The sequence below is a fragment of the Delphinus delphis genome, chromosome 10 (assembly GCF_949987515.2).
Source record: "Delphinus delphis chromosome 10, mDelDel1.2, whole genome shotgun sequence".
In the NCBI taxonomy this organism is placed as follows: Eukaryota; Metazoa; Chordata; class Mammalia; order Artiodactyla; family Delphinidae; genus Delphinus; species Delphinus delphis.
The window spans coordinates 1,284,647-1,310,988 of NC_082692.2; the positions used below are offsets into that span (position 1 = coordinate 1,284,647).

At 45.7% G+C, this 26,342-nt stretch overlaps 1 protein-coding gene across 2 annotated transcripts in view; it reads right to left on the reverse strand.

The window, feature by feature from the left end:
* The window catches only part of GMDS (GDP-mannose 4,6-dehydratase), a 480,820-nt gene that overhangs the window by 256,019 nt on the left and 198,459 nt on the right, over positions 1-26,342 (reverse strand). For both annotated transcript variants that reach the window (XM_060023746.1, XM_060023745.1), the window contains 2 exons: positions 22,992-23,184; positions 21,990-22,094 (listed from right to left, as the gene is read on the reverse strand). In XM_060023746.1, coding sequence (XP_059879729.1) covers positions 21,990-22,094; positions 22,992-23,184 — 298 coding nt within the window. The remainder of the gene's footprint in view (positions 1-21,989; positions 22,095-22,991; positions 23,185-26,342) is intronic.

Here is a 26,342-nt window from a genome sequence, read left to right on the forward strand (position 1 = left end):
ATGATTTACAAACATTTTCTCTCATTGTATAGGTTATATTTTCATTTTCTTGATGGTGTCCTTTGACACACAGAAGTTTTTTTTAGTTATTATGAAGTTCAAGTTGCCTATTTTTTTTTTTTTTGGTTGTATGAGCTTTTGGTGTCATATCCAAAAGGGCTTTGCCTAGCCCAAGGAAGGTCTTGAAGAGTTTCTCCTATATTTTTTAATGAATTGTATCGATTTTGTTCTTACCTGTAGGTATCTGACCCAAGTTTAGTTAATTTGTGTGTGTGGTTAAGATGAAAGGGCCCAACTTCATTCACTTGCATGTGGATATAGGGCTGTCCTGGCGCTATGCGTTTGCTGAAAAGGTGATTCTTTCTCCTATTTGAGTTGCCTTATACCTTTTGTCGAAAAGCAATTAACCATAGACACATGGCTTTATTTCTGACCTTCAGTCCTATTGCAATGGCCGGAACACCTATGTTTAGGACAGTGCCACACCTTGATTGCTATAGGTCTCTGGTAAGGGTTCAAATCAAGAAGTGTGAGTCTTCCAACTGTGTTCTTTCTTCAGACTGTTTTAGCTATCCTCAGTCTCTTGAATTTCCATACGAATTTTAGCATCAGCTTGTTAATTTCTGCAAAAAAGCAACCCGGGATTTTGTAGGGATGATGCTGGGTCTGTAGTTCAGTGCGGGAGCACTGCCCGTCTCAGCAACACTTCGTCTTCCAGCTCATCAGCACACGGGGCCTTTCCAGTGACCTGCGTCTTCCCAAACTGCTTTCAGCAAAAATGCTCAGTAGTTTCTAGGGAATACGTTTTGCGCTGCTTCTGTTAAATTTGTTCCTTAAGTACTTTATTCCCTCTGATGTCATTATAACTGGAACCTTCCTTAATTTCATTTTCAGATTCATTTTTAACATTATTACTGCCACCATATGCTTCATTCATTCCTGGGAGAGGCTTCAAGTGATTTTTTTTCTCAATTTGTTCTCTTCGTTTTCACTCCTTACCACACAAGACTGCTGTTTTTGTAGAGAACTATAAGCAATGATGACACAGGAGGGCTGAGGCCTCAGCAGTCACTCTGTGCAGCCAGCAGCCTGACCCGAGCTGTCTCCCTCACTTTCCCGCCTGTGCTGCCGTCACCAACCCACCAGCAGTGCAGGAGGCGTCCCTCCGCAGACTAGGTCACCTGAGTGGTTTTGCTGTTACAGCACACTCCAATTATGGAACTCCCAAAATGATGTACATAGATACTTGATCTCTAAGAGCCTTGCACTACAAGACCATGGCTACGAAGAAGACCGAGAAATGGAAAGTCAGCCTAGCGAACCGACCGACGGCTGCTGGTCACTGGCTCTGCTACACAAACCATGTAACAGTCTCTGCACACCACAGGACAGGAACACCTGCCAGGCCAAGTCACAGGGACACCCAAGCAGAGGTCAGGGTGCTGCGGACCACGAATCACTACAGACACAGACGGAATTAGTATCATCACGTCCTTGTTTGTAAAACAAGGATAATAACAGTACTTACCATGTAGGTTTGATGTTTAACTGAGAAAATCTAGGTAATGTGATTAGCAAGTTCCCAATAAATGTTACCTATTATTACAATTATTACATTACAATGTGAATGGTACCTGTAATTAAGCCTCAATGAAAAGTTCAGATTTCTTAGTTCTTTTATGACTAAGTCTCTTAATTCTCTGATTTTGAACATCTGAGATTGAAAACAGATCTAAATAAACAGCCAGAGGCAGGCGTGTGGACTTACTTACACACCCAAAGCACTAATAAACATTTCTAACCTCATAGTAGGTTACTTTCTCAAGGTAAACTCATTAACCAAGGAAAATAGAATATCCATATAAATGCATACTAATAAGAAAGAGACCTGGGCTTCCCTGGTGGCACAGTGGTTAAGAATCTGCCTGCCAATGCAGGGGACACAGGTTCGAGCCCTGGTCTGGGAAGATCCCACATGCCACGGAGCAACTAAGCCCGTGCGCCACAACTACTGAGCCTGCACTCTAGAGCCCGCGAGCCACAACCACTGAATCCTGTGCACCTAGAGCCCGTGCTCTGCAGCAACAGAAGCTACCGCAATGAGAAGCCCGCACACCGCAACGAAGAGTAGCCCCCGCTCGCCGCAACTAGAGGAAGCCCGCGCACAGCAATGAAGACCCAACACAGCCAAAAATAAATAAAATAAAATAAATATATATAAAAAAAGAGACCAATTAAAACTGGTTTTAGCCCAAATATTGGCTCTAAGATTGAGATCATGAGTTTTGCTAGTGTTGACAGAATGAAAAATACAGAACTTCTGTTTTGGCAATACAGCAAACAAGAAAAACTGCCACATTAAAAAACACCAAACTACGCTGGATAAAATACTATCATTATTTACTTAAATTCAAAGCTGAGTCTCCAAGATTGCCCAAGTCATGGTGGGCCCAGAGCGGTCAGGGCTGGTAGCAGGGTGGGAACGCCATCTGAGGACCTGGAAACAGCTTCATCTTTCATTTCCAATCTGAGGCAAAGGGTGAGTGCTTTCAGGCAGATTATGGAAGTAGGGTTACATGCCCTGTGAGTTATTTTTAATTCTGCTACTTGTATCAGTGCTGTGACCTTAAATGTCCTAACGTCTCAGTTGTCTTATCTATAAAATGGGATAATAATCGATACTAAGGATCAAATGAGACACTAAATTAAAAGGCTGTAGAACACTGTATCTATCAGTCATAAATGCTTATTGTCTTGGATATTTTTACTGTGATGAATCTTTTAAAATAGCAAAGCTTTTTTCTCACGCATCCCTCTTTATGTGACATTCTCCACGGTTAACCCAAGGCTGGGGAAAGGTGAGAAGAGCTACACCAGACAGTCAAAAGGACCCAGGTAATACTCATCCCTATCATTCAAAATAGGATTCTGGAACAAGACAGCAAGTGTGAAAGCAAGGCTTCATGGGAAAGTAATTTTCTAGATAACTTTAGTGTAGCAGACAACAGTGCGGTCATAGCCCAAAGTCCCTCCCATGCGTGATGCCCTCAGGCTCTGAGGGGCAGGACCAGGCCCGCGTCCAGGCGGGAAGGATGGGAGGGGCGGCTCCAGGGCTGTGGGGAAGGACAGCAGAGGCAGGAGAGTCTCCAGGTGAATGTAGCCTCTGGGCTGCGATACCAAGCAGAGCAGATTGAGGACATGGCCGAGGAGAAGTCTGTGCCACGCGTCCTGTGGAGTCTGGGGAGCCCTCCGAGGAGGCCACTGGGCCTGACCAGCCTGGGGGGGCTGCACCAGGGACACTAACGAGATGAGCAGGGGTGAAGGCCCTCCGCCCTCACCGCTGAGCCCAGGCGAGGTGGACGTCAGACCACCCGGAGGGGACCACGAGTCGGACGACGCAGTGGGCCTACAGTCCAGAGCCAGACACGGGCAGAGCAAGGAGCCCAGGAAAGAGAAGGCCCTGGACCGATGGGCGGCAGACACAGGAAGGGCCCGGCAGAGGCCACGCCACCTGCTTGGCCACGAGGCGAGGAAGCAGCTGAGACCAGCAGGCCTGAGGGCAGAGAGCTGCACCCGGGCCTGAGGACACCAGGGGCCCCCCCGTCAACACGAGGTCCAACCGGCCACATCCGCGTCCCACACACCCGGACGCCACCTCCCAGAGCCCCAGGGGAGGACGGCAGGCCAGAAAACCTGGCTTCGGAGTCACACTAGGGTAAACAGAGAATTAGAGAAAGTGTAAATTTAACAGTGACCGCATTAACCTCCTCTGGCTGCCATAACAAATTACAAAAACCAGGTGGCTTCCGTAATTTCTCAGTCTGCGGGCCGTAAGCCTGAGATTCCGCGGGGCCACGTTCCCTCTGGGCCATCCAGGGAGGAAGCCTTTCTCTGCCTTCTGTGTTGGGGCTCCTGGTCCCCCTGGGCTGTGGCTGCATCCCTGCATCTGCACACCACCTCCTCTTCCAGGGTCTGTGTCGTCGCCTCTTCTGTTTCTTATAAGGACACCTGTCATGTAACCGAGCTGGACCCCATGGGGCCCTCCCGGGACACACGCCCCCCGCACATGCTCTGCTGCAGCTCCTCTCTGAAGTACCCAGATCATAGTATCTCAGGCATATTTCCTGAGGTTTTCAGATGCTAAAACCACCACCAAGTGGAAGAAATTAACTACTTGCTGATCCTGAGCACAGAGCCCAGACCAGGCGGCTCCTAAGGGTGGATCACCATCAACCAGTCAGAGAATCGTGCCCAAGCTGATCACACGTGCTGGACGCCCCTCCCTCATCTGTCGTTTAAGCATGCTGGAGTCCTCGGGGAGCTCGGAGTTCTCTGGGCCCAAGCCACTTGCTCTCCTCGCTTGGCCCTGCAATAAACCTTTCCCTGCTCCAGACTCCGACGTTTCGGTGTGTTCGGCCTCACTGTGTGTCGGGCACAGGAACTTCATTCGGTGACAGTCACTGGATTTAGGATCCACCCGTGCACTCCAGGATGATCTTTGTCTCCAGATCCCTCACTTGATCACATCTGCAAAGACCTTTTTCTATATAAGGCCACATTCCCAAGTTCTGTGAATTAGGATGTGGGCATATCTTTTGGGGGCCACCACTCCACCTGTTGTAAGAATCAAGGATTAGAACATTTGAAAAAATATGATGAAACGTGAATCAGGCATTGTTAGATTATTTTTTTAATATAATTTTATTTATTTATTTTTGGCTGCGTTGGGTCTTTGCTGCTGTGCGCGGGCTTTCTCTAGTTGTGGCGAGCGGGGGCTACTCTTCGTTGCGGTGCACGGGCTTCTCATTGCGGTGGCTTCTCTTGTTGCGGAACACGGGCTCTAGACACACGGGCTTCGGTAGTTGTGGCGCGTGGGCTCAGTAGTGTGGCTCGCAGGCTCTAGAGCGTGGGCTCAGTAGTTGTGGCGCACGGGCTTAGGTGCTCCGCGGCACGTGGGATCTTCCTGGACCAGGATTCGAACCCATGTCCCCTGCATTGGCAGGCGGATTCTTAACCACTGTGCCACCAGGGAAGTCCCAGATTATTTTAATGTCATCTTAAGGGTAATTATATATCTTTCATGAGCAAAACTGTCAAACAGAGTCTCTAGCTGTAATAGATTAAAGGTGATAAAATAAGTTTCCTCTCAGTTTTAACTCTGCTCGTTCACTTCGGTTACTTTCAATAGCTCCCCGATCTCTTTTTTTTTCACAGAATACACATTTATTTATAATTTTGGACTGGAAATGCTGTGCATATTCCCATATTTACCAATTTCCTTTCTCAACCTACCTTTTTGAATCTTTCTTCTGACATAATTTCCTTTCTTCTTAAAACTCATTCTTTAGAAGTTCCTTTAAAGCAGAGAAATTGGCTTGATTTTGAAAGATAGTTTTGATAATTAGACAATGCCAGGTTGAAAATTATTTTCTCTTAGCATTTGAAGGTACTAATACACTACCTTCTGGGTTCCATTTTTTTGCTCCGGATAACAGTGTGGCCAGTGTAACTGTCATTCACCTTTTTTCCTCTCGTGAGATTAAAGACGCTTCTTTGTCTTTTGCATCCTGGAGTTTCAGGTCCATGTATCTAGATGTGGTTTTCTGCTTGGTGTACACGTGTTCCTGTATCTGTGCGGTACACGTACCTCTTCACATACCGCCTCTTCTTTGCTCTAGTTTCTTCTTTCTATTTCCTCCTGGGAAAGAACGTTAGACCTTCCCACTTTACCTGCCAGTCTGTTAATTTCTTTTTTTTATAATTTCCCTCTCTTCGTCTTCTCTGCAATACACTGGGTAACTTCCTTAGATCCATCTAATTTTCTTTTAGTAGCCTAATATTTAAGTCATGCATAAAATTCTTTATTTCAATAACTTTTCATATGTGAAGTTCTCTCTGCTTCTCTTTGCCTATTTTTTATATTCTGTTGTTGCTTATTTCTTTTTTATGATTTTTCATTTTATTTATTTAAACATATCCTAGTAATTTTATCTTCTAATTTGATAATTCTAATACTTAAAGTTCTTAGGGGACTGATTTCTTGTTTTATCTGCTGACTTTGAGTGATGGTGACACTGCGAGTTCGAGGTTAGTAATCTCAGTCTGCTGGAAACCAGGGGACACGTCTGAGAAGGACAGTCTCCTCCCGAGAGGGTCTGGCTTGATTCTGGTGGGGACACAGAGACACTGCCACTGACTACAGTCCCAAGGTAACACGTTCTGCTCTCCACTTCCACACCAAGGCCCCAAGCTGAACCTCCCAACTAGAGAGGCTGGGCGGCCAAGAGGCCTATTCGAGTCACCACTTCCCACTAAGCCAACAGAACTGTGCAGCGCTTTGGCGTCCGTAGTGGTCCCCGCCTACCAGTGGGCAGGGCTGCCCGGAAGACAAAGACAGACCTAAAGAAATAAAGAAACTTGTTTCCTCTGCACATCTGGATACAATGTGAACAACTGTGCCACCCTGGACATATTTATTTTTATTTTCATGTTAGACATTCAGAAAAATTTGATTTTTACGTTTTCTTTTCTACGGAGTACATCTGTACAATGAATGCATGTATATAAAAATATACGTAAAAACCTGAAATTTGTCTCACTGTTTTGCTCACACTATTTCTCTGACTCAAATACAACTATTTGTAATGATTTTTTTCACACACCAGGCAAACTATACTTATGAAATTCTGACCCACAAGATCACCCTGTTTTTGTGGACCCTCCCCCCTGGGCCTCACCTCTCCTGAGGCCCGATGACTAGGACCCACTGCGAAGCCAGGCAGCGGGACACACAGGCTCAGAGGAGCCAGAGCCAGGTCCTAATACCCTGGCTTTGTTCCCAAGTCTAATCCTCTTCATGTGCATGTGGATATATACACATGTTCCTTTTCTGTTAAACTTTCTACTCTAATATCACAAAACACCCACATAATTTCCCTAAGTCAAATACCTTCTAAAACAAAAATTGAAGGAAAAGGAGAACTGACAAATTTTACAAAACATATACCTTAAATTACCAGCATTAAACTTTAAGATGTGAATAGTAGCACACTTACTAAAATTAAAGAATTAGGTCATCTGTTAAAACACAATCTCTGCCACAATGTTATCACTTTAACAAACTTTTTTTTTTTTTTAATAATACAAAATTCAACACTGGACAGTGGCACAAAGGGCAGAAATGCCAAGGGAGACCCAGTGAGCCCCCCGGGGAAACCTCTTCTGCTCGTCCCATTAGACAAAGTGACTTCTTTTCAGACGTGTGTTTCACGCTGGCCCTGCAGTCACACTGTCCAACTCCTAAGAGGAAAAGAAGCGCTGAGTGTGGGGTGACTTTAGTCGGGACGTGTGCCCATGCGTGCACGCGGCTGTGTGTGAGCACACACGCAAACGTGTGTAACACTATCCCTTCAGCACCAGACAGCATGTAAAGTGACCGCAATTCCTCTAATAAAACTTCTATTCCACTGCCCAGCACTTCATCCAAAAGCTTTCGATTTAAAGATTTTTTGGAATTAGATAAAGTACAAAGATAGTTTGGACGATCTTCACTGGCAAACAGAAATCATTCCAATGTACCCTGAACCCCGCACGACCTCCGCCTGGGGCCCCGGGTCCCACCCCGCAGCGACCTCGGCCGCCCCGCTGGGCAGTGCCTGGGCCGGGGCTTGGTGCAGATGGGGTGGGGAAAGAAGAGACACGGGGAAGGTCACGGCTGACGGCGCAGACCGTGGAGATCAGAGGACCTGCACCGCGCCTGCTGCTATGCCCTGCCAAAAGCAACAGCGTTTAACTGCAGGTACTCAGGCCCCACCAGGAGCGCCTGCGGAGAACCCGGGCTGACAAGAGGCCCATTCATGACGCGAGCTACCACTTCCCGGCAACTAGTCATAAATACGGGTTTAGAGAGGGAGGTTCAAGCTCCTTTGCTGTTTGCATCAAATGCTCGTTGCCTTTCCCGGGGGAGCTGGACCATTCCAGGCCCTACATCCTCACTCCAGGGCTGGTCCTGGCTCGGCACTCGGCACTGGGCTGCAGGGTGCCCCCCTGTCCTGGGTGCAGCTTCGACGGCCCGGGGCCAGGGGCTCCCCCGACCCACTGCGACACCCAAACGTGTCTGCAGGCTCCACAACTTCCCCAGGAGAACACAAAGTGTCCCCACTGAGAGCCTCCGCCTCACTCAAACCAACCCTGACAGAGACAAACTCCCACCAAATTACAACAGGTTTCTGTGTAGCACTGACCTTGCCACAGAAACACTGTCTCTCTATTCAGGTGATGTGCTGAGCAAACCATCAGGGAAGGAAGGAACAAAACACTGAGCTCCGGATGAGACTGGGCCAAGGGGACGCCAGGTCCAGCCTTGGGAGGGCGAGGGGAGAGCACACATTTGGGACCCAGTTATGACATTTCAAGTCCCAAGGCCAAGGCTGGATGAGACCCAGAGAGGGAGGTGGGCAAGAGGACAGACATGTCCAAGAACCAAACCTACTGACGGCATGTAAAGGGGCTGGGGAGAAGGAGGAAGTGGTGGTGACGGAAAAGGAGAGAGCGGCGGGGCTGAAGCAGCAGGAAGGCCAGGAGGCGGGGAGGCCGGGAGGCTGGGAGGCCCAGAGACCAGCAGGGATATGGCTGAGGGAGAGAAGGAGGCGAGCCGGAGAACTGGCAGCAGCTCCGCAGCAGAAGGGACAAGGGACGGCCCCCCCACGCCCCAAGTCCCCCGCCCTCCAGGCCCGGGGGCTGGTCACTCAGGCCCCGGATGCCCTCACTGCCCGCAGCCCCACTGGTGCACGCTGGCCCCAGCCCTGGACCTGCAGGTCCACATCGGGCCTCCAGTCACCCCAGGGGACACACCCTGACCTCTGCTGACCTGACTTCTGGGTGTCACTGCCTGGCGACCAGCTCGCCACCCACTGGCAGCCCTTCCTCATTCACCCTCCAGCCGATGGCTCAGGTCCCATGATTCTGCTTCCCTGACTTTCCTAAATGACCACTCCCCACCCCGACACAGTCGAGCCTCTGGCAGCCCATGCCTGGGGGCAACCTAACACGCTGGCACCCCCAGCAGGCACCCCCAAAGCTCCAGTGCCCTAGCTGCAGGGCCCCAGCGAGGTGACAGGGAGTGCCTTCCCCAGACCCTCACAAGGTGGGGGGCAGTGAGACCGAGGCTGCTGTGTCCTCAGTTCTGGCTGCAGAGAAGAAAGGAGTTTGAAAAGGTAAATTCAAGACAGACAGACAGAGGGAGGCACCTGCAGGGTCAGAGTCTCAGCTTCAGCGGCCCTGGCCACACACGCCCTGGCTGTTCCCACGCGTGGGTACCACGCACCGTCTGTTTTAGTTTTGCTGAAGGTTAGTGGGAGTTTTGCCGTTTCTAAACCCAGATTCCCACAGATGCACAGGTCCCAGTTCAGGGACGGATTCCTCTGGGGAGGGCGGTGACTGCCGTGGCCGCCGGATGCTCTGTGCGCTCTGAGTCTCTCTTCCCTCTAATCTGCTCTGAAATTTACAGAGCAGAGACGGAGAGATGAGGGACATGGTGCAGGAGGGTCAGACTTTCTGTCCCCAGCGAACACATTCCACTCACACAGGGCAGAGCACGCCTGGGAATAACACAGACACATGTATATCATCCTCTGAAATCAACTCTTTTTTATAGAAATGATTTATTAACATTAAAAAACGACTTATCCCACATTGTCTGGGTCACGTTTGGGCCGCACCTCAGAACTGAGACATGGCGCTGCATCGGAAATGACAGCGCTTCTCCCTGACGATGCTCGGACGGACACCGCGTGGATTCAGTTCCTTCTTCAGCCTCCATCTCGACTCAGAACAGTCCTGATGCCTGAGAAGCAGAGCAGGGCCACTTCACAGAAATTCCATGTTCAAAGTAACTTTAAAGAAACAGTATCGGCTTATAGCCATTCCAGTGGAAAGACTGCAAAGTAAGAAAATCTTCCAAAGGCCTTGCTTCAAATTCTTCATCTGATAGAAAACGGGGACGAGACAAAGGTCTACGAAAGGCGGCAGCTGTGTCTCCTTCCACAATCAGCTCACTTGCTCTCCTGTTCCTCTCCTGTCACAGAAAAGGAAGCAAACGCGCTACCCGAAAGCAGAGGAGCGCAATGGTACCTCTCCACTGCAGGCGAGGCTGCCAAGCGGAGGGTGACCAGCCCTGAGGTCAGGGAGCCCTGACCTCCCTCCACACCTGAGGACGTGGGTCCCTCCACTCCTAAAAGCAATTTCACGTTCATAACCATCAGTCTTAATTACTCAGCAGCAATTCAGCTGTGTCTACCAAGGTCTCCTGTCTACCTGTTAGAGGCGCGTATACGTGTCACTTTTTCTCATACAGTGTATCGGCTCATTACAGTGCTGGGCACAGTAGATGATATTCATTTTTAAAAGAATTTTCAGTTCCTGTCTTGTATTTATTTCCGATAAGGAAACCCTTTGTTTGCAGGTTAGGAAACACTCCTCAGTGTTCAGCACTTCAGATGAAACGTCCCTCACAATCTTCTGCGAGCACTGGCCTGAGGCCGTCCCCAGGGCCACAGATCAGCACTGAGGCTCCAGCCCTATTCACTTGGTCTTCCTCCAACAGGATTCCTCAGTGCGCCTCTGAGAAACTCCTTCCTCTTCCTTACAAAGAGGTTTGCTGCTTCTGTACAAATTCATTGTTGGGATTTTAAGAGGCACCTGGGGCCAGGCAGAGACGTTTCCTGTGAACTTCACTGTGGCCTCTTCAGCTTCTTGTGGGCACTGGGGTTTCCCCTATTCCACCGATAAAATTATGCTGAACACCTACCTTCCTCATGGCCAGGAAGTGTTTCTTTGCGATCAGGCTGTATTTTCACTTCCTTAATTGCATCCCATTATGGGCTACTTATCCTCACGTACATCCTGCTTTGGTGCCTTTTAAGAAACCTGAAACTTACTAGACATTTAGAAAGTTGTATTGTAACGATATACCTATTCTAGCAGAAATAAGCCTTCTTTAACATCAACAACTCTGCTCACTCCGGGGATGTTTAAGTGACCCATCGCTAGGGTCCACCAAGACCAGGAATGTCTGTGTAACAACAGCTGGAAGTGTACATTCAACCAGGGATGTAGGAAGATGGCAAAGGGTCTGTTGAGAGGTTGAGCCCAAACTGTAAATTACTGAAGGTACGCAGAGGACTGAATGCCCCAGGGGTCCATCAGCCGGTACTACCAAGGTGAGAGAAGCATTCAAGGCCAAATTCTGCTGACCCAGTGGGAAATGCTGAATATTCTCAAACCCACCTGCCTGAAGTTCTCACCCTCCTGGCATTAAACCACTCGAAGGAGGAACCACAGTCACGGCCCCCTGCACAAGAGCTTGGCTGGCCACGGGGCCCCTGACCCAAGAGTCCACGGCCCTGAGGCTCCAGGAGCAACACGTCCTCCCCCGGGCTGTGCTCCCCACGCACGTGGGAGAGAGGCCCCCTTCCCAATTCAAGGTCTCAGTATGTAATTGGATACCCAAAGGACTGTTCTTTGCGTCCTTGCGTCCTGAGTCTCACAAATTTCTTAATTTTTTAAGAAAACGAAGCCAGTGCTGGCCTCACCCCTCCTCTATCAGACCAGTTGTGTCTCAGCTACAGGAGCTGCCAATCCCACTCTGGATCTGGGCTCAGGCTAAGCTTACACGCACATCCGTGTGTGTGCAAGTGTCTAACCAACTAGAAAGGATGCTCAGCGGTCCTGGCAAAACCTCCAGTGTCCCTCACCCCAGCACACCACGACCGCAACCTGAGGGGCTGAGTTGTTCCCGTGGACTCTCTCTACCGCGCCCCTGACAGGCGTGTCTGTCCCCAGCTTGTCACGATGCTTTAGGACCTGCTTGTGCCCTGGCCGGAAGCAGCCTTCAAGCATGGAGTCGTCGTCAGCTGGATTGCAGAGCTCCACTGAGTTTATCGTGGCTCTTCTCCCATCCTCCTCTTCTTTCTTTACGAGCAGTATTTTCTACAGAAGAAGTTTTCTTCTACAAAGGATGACCACAGAAGAGTAACATGGGTTTAAATCCTTTCTCTAGGAGAATCTTTTCTGCTCAGAGTTTAGTCTCTAACTGAGCTCTGGGAATTAAACACAGACAACAAGTGCAGAACACTGTTCTTACCAACACCTGGTGCCTAGTGCTCGGGGGGCTCCTTCACCCCATCTTGTCTACCTGAGTCCCCAGTTACCAAGCTCTGGAAGCTTAGCTTCTTCAACTTGTTCAGGAAAGACAAGTCACCGATCCCTCTATGACTTTTCCCCTTTATCATTCCTATCATGATTATCACATTTTATTAGCTTTTAAATATTTATTTATTCATTTGGTTGCACTGGGTCTTAGTTGCCACAGGCGGGCTCCCCAGTTGTGGCTTACGTGTGGGATCTAGTTCCCTGACCAGGGATCGAACCCGGGAGCGAGGAGTCTTAACCACTGCGCCGCCAGGGAAGTCCCTATTATCACATTTTAAGTTGTGAGGTGGCCACAGGTGGACCCCCTTTCTCCAGATGCAACCTCAGCAGTGGTGGTGACAGTAGGATGTACTAATTACCCTGCGTACATTATTTCCTTTAATGCTCACAGCTCCCTAAGTGAAGACCGTTATCACCCCATTTCACAAATGAGAAAAGCAACCCGAGGCTCAGAGAGATGAAGAAACTTACCAAAGTCCCTCACTTAGTCAGTGGAGGGGGCTGGCTCCACGTCAAGACTCCCGTGTCCCCTAAAAGTGGGAACAAAACCCCGTAATAAACAGGGAAAAGAAAGCTTTGGCTCAAACTAAATTTGGGGGAAAACGCCCTTTTGATAAAACTTGTAATTTATCTTATAATTAATAAAATTTAAATGAAAATTGTACTTGTGGGTTTTTTCTTAGTATCACCAAAAAGTAAAGCAGGTTTCTTTTCCGGTTTGTAATTTCTTTGACAAAACATTTTGCACTTCACAGGACCATTAATAAAAATATGTGAATCAGGGCTTCCCTGGTGGCGCAGTGGTTGAGAGTCCGCCTGCCAATGCAGGGGACGCGGGTTCGTGCCCCGGTCCGGGAAGATCCCACATGCCGCGGAGCGGCTGCGCCTGTGAGCCATGACCGCTGAGCCTGCGCGTCCGGAGCCTGTGCTCCGCGACGGGAGAGGCCACAGCAGTGAGAGGCCCGTGTACCGCAAAAAAAAAAAAAAAAAAAAAAAAAAAAAATATGTGAATCAGTTTTAAAAATACTTGGAGGTTTCATTAATTTTCTCAAGGGTCTCTCCCAGGCCTTTGGTGATTATCCATAACCTTCCATACTCATCATCATCTTTTTCCGGCTTCGCTAATTCAAACGTTCGCTGGCTCAACTGCCAGAATCTCACTTGCAAATGCTCTTCCCGTGGTTCCAGCAGTTCTCCAGCAGCACGTACAGCTCTTCTCCCTGCAGTTCAGGGGTGTCTCAGCGACTGCTCTAAGCAAACATCATGACATTCTCAGTGTTCGGTTCAAGCGCACCTCTCGCGGACAGGCCCCGCTGGGTGCACGTCTCAGGCCACACCCCCCAGAATCCCACTTGGAGGGCTGCTCCGGCAGAGCCCGGCACCTCGGCCTCTAGGACTCAGCCCTGCCACTACAGGAAGAGGGAAGAAGAGGGGGGGACAAAGAAACACGAATGTTCTCAACCCACCAGGAACTGTGCTCATCCTTTTCACACCTGCTCCCCTGCTTCTGCTTCACAAGGACCCCACAGGTAAGTAGCGTATACTGTTGTCTCACTGATCCTCACGACACTCCCGTGAGGTAGACATCGTCATCAACACAGAAGAGGACTGAGGGCTGCCGAAGTCCTGTGGCCAAGCTGCCTCAGCCCAGGCCTGGCTCTGCGAAGCCTGAGGCACTCTTAGCCCCCGTGGACACTGCCTGCCTATATGTGAGAGTCCTGCTACGTGAGACCAGACAGTTGTCAGCTTGGTTTCAAATGTAAATGCCAAAGAAACTGCAAAACATTAAAAAAATCAATATAACAATCCCAGAAGCCTCGTCTCAGCCGGTGGGAAAGGACTTCACTTTATTTAGTGGTAAAAACCGCCTCAGTTAAACCCAATATTGCTTCAAGAGTCTTTCACGTTTAAGCAATTACACCTCCTCTCTCTGCAGAGAATAACAGAGGCAGACAGCTCTGTGATCTCCAAGTGTCACCGTCCACAAAAGTGACAGCGAACCAGATGATGTCACTTCGTGCCCAACCAGAGGCCACCTCGACCTTGGTGGGTCCAAGGTGAGTGGCCAGTGATCTAACCATGAAACTCAGACAAAATGGTTCTGCGTCAAGCCTGCAGTGCTCTGCTGAGCTCTCACGTGAGATTACTCATGCCCTGATTTCACAATGGGTGGCTAAATTGTTTCCAATAAATGAAGGCTATAATGCTTACCTAAAAACCACAAAGCACCTTTAATAGACAGAAATACAAATAAAACGTCGGGCTGTTTGATACTGGTTTGCGTGTTTCTTGATATTTCTATAGCACCACGATTTAAATTTGCTAGCCAGACTGACAAATAGTCATGTTTTTGTTTTTTTTGTGGTACGCGGGCCTCTCACTGCTGTGGCCTCTCCCGTTGCGGAGCACAGGCTCCGGACGCGCAGGCTCAGCGGCCATGGCTCACGGGCCCAGCCACTCCGCGGCATGTGGGATCTTCCCGGACCGGGGCACGAACCCGTGTCCCCTGCATCGGCAGGCGGACTCTCAACCACTGCGCCACCAGGGAAGCCCCTTAAGTCATGTTTTAAAAGATTATTTTATTTACAAACAGACATACATACACATACAGAAAGAGGAGTGCTTTCTGCCCACAGGGTTAAATAAAAGCAAGTTCCAGCCACTTAGTTTATATCATGCATTCTATTGTCCCCTAAAGCCCTAAAATACTGTGAATTTGAATAATTTTAAAGGAAAATTCTCATACAGTGAACCTGTCACAGTAACACTACTATATTCCCATGTATGCACTGAGAGATGATCTCGAATACATTTTAATGGTTGTCTTATACCATCGCCAGGACATGGAATCTAGGGTTTATTCCCAAAGGAAAGCTTTGTCCCTGTCATAATTTATAACAAAAGATAAAAACGCTCATTTATTTTGGAGGTGGAGGGAGGGTCATGGACCCAACCTGACGTGGGTCTGTGGACCAGTGGGTCACTATAAAGTGAGAATTCAGCCCCAGATGGTTAGAAGAGCCCTGAAAAAACAACTCTGTTCTCTGGGCTTCCCTGACTTGGGTCTGATCTGCAGTTACCAGAAGACCTAAGGCCTAAATGGTTTCACATGGAGCTATTTAAATCAGATTTCTCTCCCCCTGTGTTTAGGTAGTGTTTGCTAAAGGTCTAGGAAGGATTTACTGCAAAGTAAAAGTGATACATAAAGAAAAAGAAGATCCTGGTCTTAGAGAGGACATTCGTCTAGATTTGATGGAGCGAGCAGGGCTTGTCACCTTCAGCACGACTGACACTCGGGCTGTGGGATGTTTAGGAGCATCCCTGCCCCTGCAAGATGCTGGTGACAACCAAAAAAGTCTTCACATATTATCACATGTCCTCCGGGGGCAGGTCATGTTCTCCCCACCTCACCCCACCCCCAGTTGAGAACCTCTAACCTGGAGTATTAATCTTATCTTTACAGCAATGAATAAAGGACAATCTTTAGAAAAATAAAGGGGAAAATTACCCAAAATTTTATTATGACTTAGGTAGTTAATTTTTACAGGAATTACAGTTTTAAAAAATCTAAAGATTAACTTATGATAATAAATATAGTTAGACATTTTAAGAAGCAAAATACTTGGCGGTTTAAAAAAAAAAAAAGCTCAAGTCTAAAACTTAAAACCACAAGTTCATGAACCTTTAAAATGCCAGATTCTCCCAGTCAGGTGAATACTGTGTTTAGACTGCTATATATGATTTCTTATGAAGCCCATATTTACAGGAATGTGCTACAGAGTCTAAAAATGGCTTGATACCTAAACAGTAGCAGTACACCATCCATTTGTGGGAGTCTTAAACTGTTAATTACGGATATATTTAAAGTACTTTATCACTTTTCACTGCCACGATTTTAATGTATTTTGTATTAGCTCTGATTTTTCTCCTGGCCAACTCTTGGTGATACTCAAGATGAGTTTTTTGCTTCATATCACATTTGTATTTTAATCTCATAAAACTAATGCTGTACTGTGATTATTTCTGCTAAACATCTGAAAGGCACATTGCATTCAGCCAGATGAACTCATGGCTTTTACCAAAGACACGAGCCGTCGCTTCATTCCATAGCGAAGCCCCAGCTCTGCTCCAGCGCCAACTCCAAAACGTGTCCACGTGCTTTTTCTAGACACGAGCAATGTTTGTGTCATTCCTCCCATCCCCATGACTATGTCTAGCCTCAGTGCTGACAGCTGTTAGTGCTGTACCTTGGACAACTCATTCTCATGCTGCTTCAGCTTCTTCACTGATGAGACAAATGGGATGGAAAGATCTCTAAATTCCTTTCTAGCTCATAAATTCTGAGGGTATTTGGGGAGAACACATACAGGTGGATGGCCACTGTTTTTTCCCTAAAAGCTCTTTCAAAGAAAGGATATCATCTCATGGGCTAATATATATTTTTAAATTAAAAAATTTAAAAAACTAGAAGTATGTGTGAATTTCCATATGCACATAAAGAAATGTGTAAGTTATACAAGTTTGTCAAAGTATTTCTAGAAGTACCTTTAGAGTATTAAAAATGCAACAAAACAGCTCATGGGTACAATGGCTTTCCTAATAGGCTTGCTTTTAATGTTCCAATTTGTAGCATAATCTCAGATTTTCTTATGATAAGCAATGTATTTGAAAAGAAGCTACTTTCTTTACGTGAGCTATTTTCAAGTAATTTTAAAATTTCTCAGTATTTTTTACATAGTTTAATTTATATAGTTAACAACTTTGTGACATCAGTCTTATTAACTGATTAGCTTTTCAAAGAAACAGCAATAAAAGCAAAAAGATTTTTGCATATGACGTTTTCCTCACAGAAAAAAATGTAACAGTTCTAGACAATACATACAGCCTTTATCTCCTAAATAGAGAATATATAAATCTGTATTTTCAGCAGAAAGGTGGCACCACTGCCACATCTGTGGCTAACAGAATGCTACACGTATTTATGTACATGTAGATGTAGAAATACGTAAGTTAAACAGATAAAGAAGTTCAAGTTTGGAGAAACAAAAGGAGAAGAAAAAGTTTTTCAGATACATGTCCAGTTCTGCACAATTTATCCGTGAAATAAAGCAACTATTCTCCTAATTTAAACAGAACATGTTTTTATTTTGACAAGTTGAGTGCTTATGAATAAAAGCACCATGTTCATGTCTGTGAATATCATCATATAATACATAGTGGTAGTTATTCACAGAACACATGATGATACAGACATTTTCATGCCTTTATGGACATATAATTCTAGAATTTAAACTATCATTCACTGTTAATTTGCAGTAAATGTTACTCAAGTGACTACACTTTCTAAAAAGCAAACCTAAAGCATGAGCACATGAACCAACCAGCCGTCACCGAAAGAATGGGCAGAGATGGCAGAGGGAAACGGGCCCCGTCCCCGGATCATGGCTTTCTTCACTAGATCAGTGATTCCCCACTGTCAGTTCTGTGCCAACCACAGGTGACCCTGACTATCTTCAGAGCTACCATGAACTTCTCATCACATAACGAAGTAAGCAACCTTAAAGAGAACCACCGAGGACTGCAAAGGAGAAGAGACACACACTGCGGGCGAAGCCTGGTGACAGCGCGTCCTGAAGGGAGGACTGCTGGGTCCCGCTCAGCTGCCAGGTCACCTGGGTGCCCCCTTGGTACTTCGGCAAAGCACAGGGGAACCCCCAACTGACAACACACTTCAGGAGTTCTGCTACGGGTGGGTTAACTTCTGACTCAATGTGACTTTAATGTTTATTGGAAATCTTTCTATCAGACTATCTTGCGGCCTCGGGAGAAACCCATACTAAACCCACGTGAACCGTTTCTTGCTGTTGAAGATCTAACTATTCCCCTGGGGGGAGGGGGCAGCAGACGTTTTCTTAGAGGGCAGACAGTCAACATTTGGGGCTTTGCAGGACCCAGGCCTCCACTGTGGAAGCAGCCACGGATACTGTGTAACACCTGGACGTTACCGGGCTCCAAGGACACTTCACCTACAAAAATAACCAGGTGGGCTGGACTGGGCCCACCAGCCAGTTTGCCAAGCTCTGGTCTAGAATATCTCTGTATTAAAAAATACTTCTTCCATACCTTTTAAAGTCAGGAATTCTCATGAAATGTTATTCATGCAGTCAAAATGGGCCTTGCCAATTGTTTTTTGTTAGAGAAAAAGCACACGTCCCAAAAAAGTAGCATCCGTTTGGGCTCTACTTAATCGGGCGTTTGTGATGATGTCCCTTAGACGAGACCGAGGTTTACCACTGCAGCAACTAGAAAAAAGTGCTCCCCGAGATAACAGGGTGGAAGGACTGAGGTGCAGACAAATGCTCAACCTACTTAAGAAAATAAACTCACTCAAAGTACTAGAGCAATCACAGGCGTACAAGCTAGCGGCAATTAAAAGTGAATTCTGGGTATTTACTAAAGTATATCAGACAGAATCTTTACTTCAAAACAGTTTGCTACCAACTACTATGTATAAAACAAATAAGCTAGAAGAATATATTGCACAGCACAGGGAATATAGCCAATATTTTATAATAACTACAATGGAGTATTACCTTTAAAAACTGTGAATCACTGTGGTGTACACCTGAAACCTATATAATATTTACTGAATGCTTATTAGCAGGTAGGCACTGTTTTAGACGCTGCTGACTTAAGAACGTAATGTAGTCGCTACCATGAAGAAATTCTCAGTCTGGCAAAGAACCTCCTTAAAAAATAACAATTAACTGTGACAAAACAACAATACTACTATCAGATTAATTTAATATGAAAATTAATTTTCAAGTTTCAAGAAATGCTCTAAGTATTAACTATTAGATATCAGATAAGTATCACATCAGTTTCACATATACTCTATTTTAATTATTTTCCATTATTCGAGTATATAAATGAAATAAAGAATGAGATATCATTGGTTTAGATATATAATAAAACAAAACAAAGTGGTGTGTGCTACAGGTCATGTTTTTAAGAAACATTCAGCCCTAGACGCAGAACATTATGTATGGAACTACCTACTGTCACGGAGGCGGACACCTATTATGTTTGACTAGGAGACGCTTGCGCCACTTCTGAAGGGAAGTCAACAGTGGGCCTGAGGATGGGGCTGGGAGTCGGTGTGAGGGAGGGAACTCTTTTCTCCTTATACCCTCCTGTACTGTTCACTTTTCTTTAAAATAAAAAAAAGAAGCATTACTTTCAGTTTTGATTTGCATTCCTTTAATAATTAACAATGTTGAGCATCTTTTCATGTGCCTGTTGGCCATCTGTATGTCTTCTTTGGAGAAATGTCTACTTAGATTTTCTGCCCATTTTTTGACTGGGTTGTTTGCTTTTTGCTATTGAGCCGTATGAGCTGTTTGTATATTTTGGAGATTAATCCCTTGTCAGCTGCATCATTTGCAAATATTTTCTCCCATCCTGTACCTTGTCTTTTCATTTTGTTTATGGTTTCCTTTGCTGTACAAAAGCTTTTAAGTTTAATTAGGTCCCATTTGATATCACCTCACACCAGTCAGAATGGCTACCATCAAAAAGCCTACAAATAATAAATGCTGGAGAGGGTGTGGAGAAAAAAAAGGGAACCCGCCTGCACTGTTGGTGGGAATGTAAATTGGTGCAGCCACTATGGAGAACAGTATGGAGGTTCCTTAAAAAAGTAAAAGTAGAACTACCATATGATCCTAGAATCCCACTCCTGGGCATATATCCAGACAAAACTATGATTCAAAAAGATACATGCGTCCCAATGTTCATTGCAGCACTATTTACAACAGCCAAGACATGGAAGCAACCTAAATGTCCATTGACAGATGAATGGATAAAGAAGATGTGGTACCTATATATACAATGGAATATTACTGGGCCATAAAAAAGAAAGAAAGAATGCCATTTGCAGCAACATGGACGGACCTAGAGATTATCATACTAAGTGCAGTAAGTCAGGCAAAGACAAATATCATATGATACCAGTTATACGTGGAATCTAAAAAAAATGATACATATGAACGTACTTACAGAACAGAAACAGACTTACAGACATAGAAAACAAACTTATGGTTACCAAAGGGGAAAGGTGGGAGGGGAGGAATAAATTAGGAATTTGGGATTGACATACACCCTACTATACATAAAATGGATAAACAACAAGGACCTACTGTACAGCACAGGGAATTGTACTCAATATTTTGTAATAACCTATATGGGAAAGGAGTCTGAAAATTTTATATATATCTATATCTGAATCACTTTGCTGTACACCTGAAACTAACACCTGAATCAACCATACTTCAATAAAAAAATTAATTTTTAAAAAGAAATATTACTTTTAAAATAAATTTTTTAAAAAAGTGATTAATATCAACAAAGCGAAAAAAGTTCTCATTAGGAGATATGCAAATAGAAGATGGGGGGTTACATTTAAATTTGTCTCCTTCTTCTACAACTAAATGTTTTTCCCTATCCTAACCTCACCCGAAACAATTGAGCTGTATTTCTTTTTTGCCAGTGGAAAAGCTGATGGGGGAAGCACAGAAACCCAGACAAAATGCACCAACACGTCTGCGACTGAGGAGGCCTGACGGTCGATCCCCAACACTGCCGCCCAGACTGGAGGCAAGGAGAGCTGAGGCCTTCCTTCTCCTCCCCTCTAGTCAGGACATCCAGAACCATGGAGCTGAGTGAAAGAAACATTCCTGGCTGCCCGGTCACTCACTTTCCTTTCCAACAACAGCTTCCACAGCCCATCGTGGGAATTTTTAACCTATGCAATTATGAAATAATGTATTGCCACTAAACACACCTGTATAAATGTCACTTTAATCTTTCCTCATGACTTGCTGGTTTAATTACGTGGCTACACAGTCACATAAAATTTCATTGACGAAGTTATACGCATTACTAATTGTTGGGCATGAAACAACTTACGACGTTGGATTTCTCATTCATTCTCAAGCTAAAAGGCTAAATGATAGTGAAATTTAATAAAACTTCTTAGAATTAGATTATACAGGTAACTTTTACTTTGTAGAGCGCACATGTTTAGTAAAGATTTCTCATGCTTCAGTAAGTCAGAAGTAATGAAAGGAGTACACATTTTCTTACTTAAAACCTAATATCTGCAGCAGGAGAGCTGGCATGTTGCTAATAGTCTCAATGACAACCACGAAAAGGAAACAAGCCAATGCAAACAAATATGATTTTCTGAAAAAAAAAAAACCCAATAACGATTCTAAATATAAGAAGTGATTTTAAACGTATCTTAAGACACACTCTAGAAGCACAGAAACTTCTGGATGTCTGTTTAAATGGAATGTAAAATAAGAATACTGAATATCCAATGGATTCAAAGTAAAAACAGAAAGACGCCACAGGTAGAGCCTTCATGAGTGACAGTGACTTGGGGAACAAGCCCTGGCCCCTGCTCAGCTCCTTGCATCCCAAGGACACTTCCTGACACTCGGGTTAAAACTCACTTGATGCGACCTACCAAAGGAAATGGTAAAATTGGGACACTGCTCGGCACCACGTTGAATAAAAACTCTAACAAAGTTAATAGGTGATTAGGGTTGGGTTTACATTTCCTCATTTACCACTTCTGACATTCACATAGTTAAAAACAGATGTGAAACATTCCCAGTCTGTACAGCACACGTGCAGAACACACACACACACACACACACGTGTGACGTTCCTGCCGTGGAGCCTGACACTCTCTTCCCATCAGTACCTATACCAACCTCTCCTGGGGCTCTCATGATTGAAGAGGATGCCATTCACTGCAAACAGATTATACGCCTCCCGGAAGTTCACCACAATCCAATAGGCATAGAGCTTTGCTGCCCCTGTTGGAATAATTTTTTAAAAGCAAATAAAAGACAGTGATTGTTATAAAAGACAGTGTCTTACTATAAAAGACAACCATTTTCACTTAAACAAGTAACAACGTGCAGTATTTACAATATGTAATGTATCAACATAGAGAAAAAAATGATTCAAAAGCCAAAGACAAAATAAAGGTTTCTTTGCCAGTTAACCACGTGACAAGGAAATACTTAAGAATTTCGTCCTTCTGTAATAATCACAGTTCGTTCCTTCACAATCTAATTCACTCAACTGTAGTGTGTGCAGTATATCAAACTGACCTTTCTTAAGTCTGATCCCCTTTTTCTTAGTTTTAAAGAATTAAGAAGTGAAAAATACGGGCGCTTAATATTCTAGCAGCTTTCAATTTTTATCATTTTTGTTTGTTTAAGGGTTTGAGCTCAGGGAGAATTTCATCAGGGAAATGGAATCAAAAACACCAGGCCGTACCACTTCAGCACAACCTCAACAGTTCAGTAAAAAGAATCTTGCTGGACCTAATTTTCCTTTTAAAGCGGCCCATCTGGAAGGGTGAAGCAGTGCAGCAGGTTTCACCCTGGAGGAGACGGCAGCAAGAACCTGCGATGATGTTATAAGCAAGAAACTAACACACCATTGTAAAGCAATTATACTCCAATAAAGGTGTTAAAAAGAAAAAGAAAAAAAGACCCAACACAGCCAAAAATAAATAAATAAATTTATATATAAAAAAAAACCTGCGGTGAGCACAACACAAAGATGTCTGACCAGCAAGTCCGGCCCCGTTAGGTTGCTTCAACGTTGCTCTCACACCACGTGACCTCAGCCACGAGACAGGAACAGCGTCCAGGCGGAAGCACCCCAGGAGCACAGAGAACCGAGCCCGTGCGCATCCTCACCGTATGGCGAGCGCGGGTAGAAAGGAGTGGTCTCTTTCTGCGGTATTTCCTGCACTTTCCCGTAAAGCTCGCTTGTTGAGGCTTGGTAGAACTTCACAGAGTTGATAAGGCCACAGGTCTTCACTGCATCCAGAAGCCGTAAGGTGCCGACCCCATCGACGTCCGCAGTATATTCAGCCAAGTCAAAAGAAATCTGGAGAGAGCAGGGGAAGACGGGACCACGTGAACGGGCGCCAGCGACAAAGGCGCAGGGGAAGACGGGACCACGTGAACGGGTGCCAGCGACAAAGGCGCAGGGGAACACGGGACCACGTGAACGGGCGCCAGCGACAAAGGCGCAGGGGAAGACGGGACCACGTGAACGGGCGCCAGCGACAAAGGCGCAGGGGAACACGGGACCACGTGAACGGGCGCCAGCGACAAAGGCGCAGGGGAACACGGGACCACGTGAACGGGCGCCAGCGACAAAGGCGCAGGGGAACACGGGACCACGTGAACGGGCACCAGCGACAAAGGCGCTTCAGGGGGGACAGACCGCAACTTCTCCTACTGTGAAACATTATGCTTGTGAGGAAATATTATTCTCTCGCAGCAGAATCAGAATATGGATGTCATCTGCTTCTAACATCAAGTGGCTGCAAAATACCTTAAGAACTAGGTACTAATGACCTACGGTAACATGAGGAACACTTTGGCCACGTACATCACCTCCTAACTCCAGGCTGAAGTCCCCAGGGCCGTGCTTTTCAAAGTGCACACCTCTGCTCCTCAGAATGACCTGGGTGTTCCTGAAAAATTCTGGTGGAACCAATCTCTTGGGGAGCCTAGGAAACCCACATTTTTAATGAGTCCCAGTTGACTTTTATGCACAGGTAAGTTTGAGAACATGTGATGAGAACACAGTTGATTTTAAAAAGAATTGTTTTATTTTCTATTTTTAATTAAGCTACAAGATTGACTTTTTAGTATACTATATACATGACATATCTTTTAATTATAAAACACTGAATACAGAAAGATGCCAATGCATATTGAGTTGACTGACTTTTAAGAAGAGTGTGTTAAGGAATAATTCAGTGTCTTGCAGTTCTCGAATGTTTTCTTTAAAAATGAATGTGACTGATGTGCTTTTTTCTTAAATCATTTCTAAGCACAATAAACAAACAAACCGAATATTCAAATCTCCTAAACTAATAACGCTGAAATTCTCCGTCTCTGGTTTATTCACAGGCCAGATACAGCTGGACACGCGGCCATACTCCCCATCGTCTGCTGAGGCCTCAGCTTCCCCTGGAAGCCCCTCTCTGGGCCGAGTGTCCCCCGATTCCTTCTGCCGCCTTGTCCCTGGCTCAGGGCATTCAGGGAACTTCCGGGCCTGCCCGTCAGGGACCTGACTCAGGTCACAGACTCACCCCTGTTCTCTAGGTCAGTAAAGCTCACAGGCAACCATGAGACAAAACAGAAAAAAAGTATGTTTCACCCACAATCTTTCAAAGCCAAGAAAGCAAGATTTGGGGCTATTTTACTCTTTTTACGTAACAGTTTATTGCAATGAAATTTACATACCATAAATTCACCCTTTAAAGTTTACAACTCAGTGGTTTTCAGTATATTCACAGCATTCTACAATCATCACCACCATCTAATTCCAGAACGTCTTCCTCATCCCCAAAAGAAACTCTGTACCGATCGGCGCTCATTTCCCATCCGTCCATCCCCAGCCTGACAGCTACTGACCTCCTTTCTGTCTCTGTGCATCTGCCTGTTCTGGACGTTTCATCTAAAGGGGGTCACATCTCATACGCGGCCGTTAGTGACTGGCTTCTTTCACACATCATATTTTCATTTCTCTTGGATCTATACCTAGAGTCGTGTGTGTACCATTTCGAGGACCTGCCATACTGTTTCCCAAACTGTCTGCACCATTTCACAGTCTCCCCTGCAGTGATAAGGGCTCCAGTTTCTCCACGCCCACCTGTACCTCTCGCGGTCTGGCTTTTTGATTATGGACGTCCTAGTGGGTGTGAAGTGGTATGTCATTGTGGTTTTTTTCTTTCATTAAGATATAATTAACATACAACATTATATTAATTTCAGGTGTACAACATAATGACTTGATATACGTATATATCGCAAAATAATCACCGTGATAAGTCTAGTTAATATCCATCACCACAGTTACAAAAATTCTTTTTTTCTGATGAGAACCGTTAGACTCTATTTTCTTAGTAACTTTCAAATATACAATACAGTATTGTTAACTCTAGTCACCATGCTGCTCTTACATCCTCACTACTTATTTATTGCATGACTAGACGTTTGTACCTTTTGACCCCCTTCACCCATTTTGCCCACTCCCCAGTTCTAGTTAATTTTTATATATGATATGTTTGCATATGGATGTCCAGTTGTCTCAGCAACATTTGCTGAAAAGGCTATTCTTTCCCCAACAAATAGTCTTGGTACTGGGCCATCTTGTTCTCAGGAAAAGCTGTGGCCCAGGTTGAGGGGACAGCGCCCTGAGCAGGCCTCAGGCGACGGGGTATCGGGGCTCTGGGACCACCTGCTGAGACCACCCTCCCCCCAGCTCACTCCAACCACTCAAATGCTCCCCCTGGATGCAGTGTTCTCGTGGTATAACGCCACAGACAAACACTTATAGGACACTTCACAATTCAAAAGTGCTTTTTTTTGGAGCTTTGCAATTCTAGGAGAAAAAAAGAGCAGGCCCTGAGGTTCAAAGAAACTGACTTGATAAAGTCACACAAACGTGGGGAGCAGCAGGGCTGAGGTGCGGACAGGCGAGGCGCTCGCTGGGGAAGCGGGGCACGGCCATCCCGGGGGGCGGACTCTGCCGGGGTCTCATGACAACCTCGGACACTCGGACAAGACAGAGAAATGCACGTGTGTGCAAGCGTGCACCCACGCGCACACACACGCATGCACACACACACACGCGGTGTGGCCTACAGCTTCCAGGGGCTCACGGGCTGCAGGTGAAGCCCCGCTGCACCAGGAGCTCCTTTCTCACACTAGGAGCCTGTCAAGCCAGGACCTAAATATTTTTACATATAAATTCATACCCAGTAATATTGTTCATCCTTTGGATGGGATCACCCAAGTCTGAACAGCAAAGAGAACATTGGTTTTTTTCTTTCTTCGGCTATTTCTTCATGTGTATACACACTATCTAAACAGCTACATGAAGAGACGGCTAGTGGTGCATATGCTGCATAGATCCTGTGTTATGTGCACGCTGACCCTCAATCACTGCAACACAGATTAAGAAGCCTTTGCACACCTTAAAAGCTTTTACATATGCTAGGGAACCCAGTTTAGATAATTCATAGG